Source organism: Squalius cephalus, assembly GCF_949319135.1.
Source record: "Squalius cephalus genome assembly, chromosome: 3".
Taxonomy (NCBI): domain Eukaryota; kingdom Metazoa; phylum Chordata; class Actinopteri; order Cypriniformes; family Leuciscidae; genus Squalius; species Squalius cephalus.
This window is the reverse complement of record NC_137124.1, coordinates 1,670,175-1,676,353: the sequence shown is the minus strand read 5'-3', so window position 1 is coordinate 1,676,353 and position 6,179 is coordinate 1,670,175. Positions and strand designations below refer to the sequence as shown.

The following is a 6,179-nucleotide window of genomic DNA, read 5'->3' as shown; positions in this document are numbered from 1 at the left end:
AATAATGAAAAAATAAAATGTAACATAAAACTCGCTGACAGGGAAAACCCGGCGACTGGATTCCGGACTCTGAACTGAGAGAGAATGAGGAAGGATCAGGAGTGTGTTTGTTGTTCTGAGGAAGTTCAGGATCAGGAGTGTGTTTATGCCTATGGTTTATACTGTCACCCGGCGACCGGATTCCGGACTGAACTCTGAGTGAGAGTGTCAGTGAATGAGGAAGTTCAGGAGTGTGTTTATACCGAGAGCCTCGCGACTGAAGGTCACACACACTGAAGGTTCTGGTTCATCATGAACGTCATGAAGTCTCTCCTTCTTCTCTCGCTGGTTCTGCTGCTCATCTGGACCGGAAGCTGTTCCGCTCAGAGACCGAGGCGATGCCGTAAGTGTGTTACTCAGACCAGACCTGTACTGTAATAATCATCTGCATAATCATAATAACATGCTACTGCGTGATTGTTATAATCATCATGTATCATCTTATTTACGCGGATCACAGGTGCTCTGAAGAGTATACCATGGTACATGTCTGAAGAAAAAACAAAACACTTTGCAATAAGGTTTCATTTCTTAACATTATTCGAAATAACAATTATTTATTTATTTATTAAATATTTATTCATATCTCTAAAGCGTTTATTGATCTCAGTTAATTAATCTCAACATTTACTAATGCATTATTAAAATCAAAAGTGGCCTATCTGTTAATATTATATAACGGACCTGAACTGATATAAACTAACAATGAACAGTTTTTTTTATTATTATTACTTTAATAAAGATGAACAAATACTGTAACAGAAATGTGTTGCTCATTATTAGTATGTTATTAATGCTTTAATTAACATTAAGCAATGGAACCTTATTGTAAAGTGTTACTGTTTTAAAATGTCTATAGTTTTGATTAAGTGTTAGTTATTAGTTGTAGTTTATTTAGTTTGAGTCATTTTAGTACTAAAAAAAAAAAAAATTAGAAACGTTGCTGAAAAAAGTTTAATAATAATATAAATTATTTTATAATTTATTTTATGGCATTTAATGTTTTTTTTAATTATTTTAATGATTTTTTTTCTCCTGTACAGTTTTAGTGTTAGTTAACAATAATAACCCTGTTCTGGAAATGTTGATGTTTGTTAAGACAGTGTTAAAATGACTATAATGAAGAGATTCAATTATTTCTATTTGTCAAAAGTGTGTTTCTGAACGCAGGTCACTATTTCAGATTTCTTTTATGTCTATATCATAAGTTAAACTAAATTCAATGAGGGTTATGCTTAAAACAAATGTATTTATTATATTTATTTATTTGCAATTCATTTAATTTAGGTAATTTAAATGGTCATGCAGTTTGACATGAATATTTAAATGTAGTTTATTAATCAAAATCCCACGTGAGAATGATTGAGCATTTAAACTGGAAGACTGGAAGAACTGGAAGAGAGGGAAACTTGAACATTTGTCTTGAACTCAGTCTTGTGCGCTATCGAGACGCAAGTCTCACCTCAGAATCCTCCTATCATTTGAAATGTCTCAGTGCGACTGGTAGAAAGGTCTCATTCCCAAAGAAGTAAACCAAAAGGTAATAAGGTATTAAGAGTTTAGAGATAACTCGCGCACAGAGGAGGGTGTGTCTTCCAGGCGAATGGCATCCTGTTCTCAAAGGTGTAAACTCAATGCAAATTCCCATCGTTCGCAAATGTTTCCATGTAAATCAACTCCTGCCCCCAGTAAGTCTGACGGTGATTAAAGCTACAATATGTCATTTTTTTAGCCACTAGGGGTCGCTAACCTCTTACAATAACAAAGTTGATGAGCATAAGCGGAATTACAGAACTTGCCGTCATGCCGAAGGATATAATAATGTTTATGGATGAGTGAATACACTGATGTTTTTAACATGACTGTGGTGTGTGAAGGTCGCGATTGCTAATGAGAGACTGATATCAGCGCCACACACGAGTCCCGCGGATATAAAGGAATAAGGACATTTCATTCTACCGAACTAACTTACCCGCAAGTGCTGAATTAATACTCACACAGGTCAGTTTATTAGACGAATGAAACTTGTGAGGTAACGCAGCGCTGTTTCACTTGCTCTACACTATCACACTAAACTGCATTTGAGTGTGTTAAAGTTATAATGTTATTCTATTATGTGTGTTAGTTTGTGTGTATGAGACTAGCAGTGAGCGAGATCAACATTAGCATAACACACTGATCATATTCTAACATTTCATCATGTTGAGCTATATAACATTGATTAGTTTTATGTACATTTGTGCGTCTCTGTCAAGTGGAAGTTAGTCGCGGACGCTAGCTCTCGGCATCTTGAAAACGCCACGCTGATATTGATCCTCGTTTTAGTTCTCCTTTTGTCCCAAAGTCTGCTTGCCATGGTCCATAATGTTTGAACGAAACAACAACAGCGTGAGCGCGCCGCTAGACGAAACGCAGTCGTCCACGTCTGTCGCCATGGTTACTACGGCAGTACGAGCGGAAACCAGGGATAACACGGATATTACGTCATGGACAGGCGACAAGTGAACATGGACGAGCCGTTATTTAAAACTGGAATTTCTCTGAAATTAAAAATCTTTTGGAACTTTTGAGATATTGTAAGTACACGACTGCAGGAAGTATATCACACTGTGCAAGTGATTTTTGGATATTTTATTACAAAAATCTTACATATTGCAGCTTTAATGCAAATTCCCGCTGTGAACTCATGTTTCCATTTGAAAAGAGGTTTCTGCCTTGCTCTGAGTGTTTAGGGAGATGATGAAGAGGCTTGCGGTGATGCGGAGTGGATGTAAAACACTTCGCATCATGTATTTTATAATGTCAGGTTCACATCTTATCTTATAGAGCATTTGATGTTGTGTATTTATTATATTTGAACTGATTATGAAATTGACATGATATATTTACCTGACATAATAAATTGTTACATTTCATTTATTCCGACTGACTCTGAAATAGTTTTCCCCAGTAGATTAAACGGATGTTCCCTTCCCGCAAGTCTGCGTCAGATTAGTGACCACTAATATTCGGCATTAATTCAAGTGTACTTGGTTTTGTAAAGACAAGAAGTGAATTTCCGTTTAGAACAGCAAATGCTGCATGACCAATCTAAATCTGGGTGTGTCTTACCTCTGTTTTAATGTAATATCACTTTAGATAAGTGTGCGTGGGAAACCACGGCATGGCCAATCCAAAGCTATAATGAGAGAAGTAATGTTGGTCAGCTTCTGTAGTGGCCATACCTCTAGTGAAGTAAACGTTACGCTAAATTCAAGTGTATGTGAAACCACGAGGGCTTTACTAGAGTATCTTTGATTGTGTAAGCGTGAATGCGACCGATCTCAGATATATAGAAATTACCTCTGTTTGATGACCGAAGCTGACGAGCTTGTGATCGTGAGACCCGCGTTACACAGAAGACGAGAGGACCTCTGAGAGACATAGCCTCCTAATCTGAGCGAGTAAACAAAGAATCATCAAACATTCGCTCACTTTTAATGATGCTCAGATATCATTAAAACCTTTTTCATTTATGGAGTCAGATGAAATAACGAGGCAATACATATGAGAACATGCATTTCATTTAATCTTGTTGAGTTGCGTAAAAGGAAAGAGTAACGCGCGCAGAAACCGTCGCCGTATGATTGGAGACCGCCGCTCATTCCCTCATGACAGCTGGACTGATGAATGACATGAACCATAAAGCAGATTCACATGAGTTATTAATGCTGTAATGTTGCTTTAACAGACACTCCGCCGCTGCTGTCCGGCAGTATGAGCGTGGTGAGTTCTTACACATTCACTGATTATGATTATATTATTGACTAAAAAAAGCCCAGATGCTTCGAATACAGAAGCTTTTATTGCTTCCATCATGGGATCATTTTATGGATTTAATTTTAACTAATTAATTTGGTTTGAATTATTTTTTTAAATTTTATTTCATTTTATGAATTAAACAGCATACTTTATCACTAGAAAAAAATAAAATAACCCATTAAACATGGAATTATTGCACAATCATGCAAGACATTTCTTATATAGAATCTTTCTGTTCTGTATAGAACTCACTGAAGCTTTTCTCTAAGTTACTCATATATTCACATATATTTCTAGTATTTCTATAAAAATCTATTTCCAATAAATTCTGTTTTTTTTAGACTTTCTATTCATCAAAGAATCCTGAGAAATAAAATGCATCAGTTTTCACAGAAATATGAACTGTTTTCAACACTGATAATAACCATAAATGTTTCTTGAGCATCAAATCCTCATATTAGAGTGATTTCTGAAGGATCATGTGACACTGAAGACTGGAGTAATGATGCTGAAAATTCAAAGGAATAATTTACACTTTACTGTATATTCACATAGAAAACAGATGATTTACACTGCAATAATATTTCACTGTTTTACTGTATTTTGTGTGTGTTTCAGAGCGCTCGGGAAGGTCAGGATTGGGCGATTGCTAAATATCGCTACGATGCTATTGGTCAGCGCATCCGTGTGTGGGAATTCGGAACCTATGAGAGCAAATCGTTCCATCTGAACATGTTGTTCCTGTTTCGAGAGGTGAACCACAATCACTGAGGAACTAGCATCATTTCTCCTGCACACGTACTGAAACCCAAACCTGTGAAATAATATCAGCCCTACAGGAACAGAAACTGGCCAGAAATGATTTACTCCTCGTCCTCACTGAATACAGCTTTAATATACTGTCAGAAGAGTTTGTTTCACGCATTTTAACTTGGACAGTGTCAAATCTATAGAGAATATATGTCGCTTTAAGGCCTTTAAGCACATGCGGAAAATGGCATTATGTTTTATTATGCAAGCTTGTTACCACTTACATCATAGATGGACCAAGACCAGACCATTTACAGCCAATACAGGCAATTTACCATAGGAAATACATGAGACACCGCATGCCGGTTTTCAAGTCAGTCAGACTTACTGTTGCGTAGCTATTGCCAGTTTTGTGGGGGGTTTTCCTGTTATAGCGCCACCAAGTGGCCACTCGCCACGTCCTTTTTCACACGACCACAGAGCGAGTCCGTACACACGTGTACCAAGTTTGGTGAAATTATCTTATTCCGTTCAAGAGTTACAGCCGTTTTAGTAAGAGTGGCCACGCCCATTTCGAACTTTTTTGCATCCCGTCACATACATAAAAACACTTTTTATTTGTTGATAATTATTGATATTCAGAGTGCAGAGAAATTGTCTGCACTGGTTTGGTTCCAATCGGTTGAAAAAACGGCCCAGATGCGGCCCGGATGTGGAGTCCATGTGTACCGGATGTGGGCCGGATCTGGGCCGACACTGTGTTGCTGTCTGGGTCACGTGTCGTATGAAAAATTCATTAAAAATTAAATTATAAATAATAATAATAATCATGAAGTTAAATAAGAAATAAAAATTAAGGAATAAAAATAAAATGATAAAAACATAAATGATAAAATATAAATATAAAATGATAAATAAAAACAATAATAATCATGAAGTTACATAAAAAAATAAAAAGTATTTTTATTTTTATTAAAAAAGTAAAAAATACAATGATAGATACTAACAATAGAAAGCAGTAAAAGCGTGTCCCGGACTCTTGCTGTGTGGGACCGTCTCTACACAGGTCTGGTCAGTCGATCAGGTTTAGGGGAGAATGCTGATCTGGACAATCCTGAAACTGCGCTGAGATTAAAGTACGAGTTCCCTGTCAATATTCTACTCTATGGAGAGTCCACGTGTGTAAATAAAAACTGGCTAAATTCAGCAGATGTTAACTGAACCGACACACAGTTATAGTTGATCTGGAGCGATGAGAAGGACAGTCAGTGTGTGTGTGTGTGTGTGTGTGTGTGTGTGGAGTCTTGATTTCAGAACATATTCACTGTAATAAACAGAATCAGTGATCAAACATCTAACATGAGACACAGAAGACAGTGTCGTTTCTGATAGATTAATAGATTAAATACAGTAATAAATATTTTTTCTTTACTTTTTATTTATTTAACTTCATGATTATTATTGTTATTTATCATTTATTTTTTAAATAGATATTAATTTTTCATACCTAACTTTTTATATCTTATTTAACTTAATTATTATTATAATAATAAAGACAGTGTCATTATTCAGTTCAGTGTTGATTATGA

The 6,179-nt window shown here is 36.0% G+C and overlaps 1 protein-coding gene across 1 annotated transcript in view; it reads left to right on the top strand.

Moving 5' to 3' along the window:
• The first annotated feature begins 19 nt into the window (after positions 1-19).
• The window catches only part of epdl1 (ependymin-like 1), a 10,615-nt gene continuing 4,455 nt past the window's right edge, over positions 20-6,179 (top strand). Inside the window, exons 1-3 of the mRNA XM_079866171.1 lie at positions 20-382; positions 3,770-3,804; positions 4,459-4,593. Of these exons, the coding sequence (XP_079722297.1) occupies positions 292-382; positions 3,770-3,804; positions 4,459-4,593 (261 nt within the window). The 5' untranslated portion in view covers positions 20-291. The remainder of the gene's footprint in view (positions 383-3,769; positions 3,805-4,458; positions 4,594-6,179) is intronic.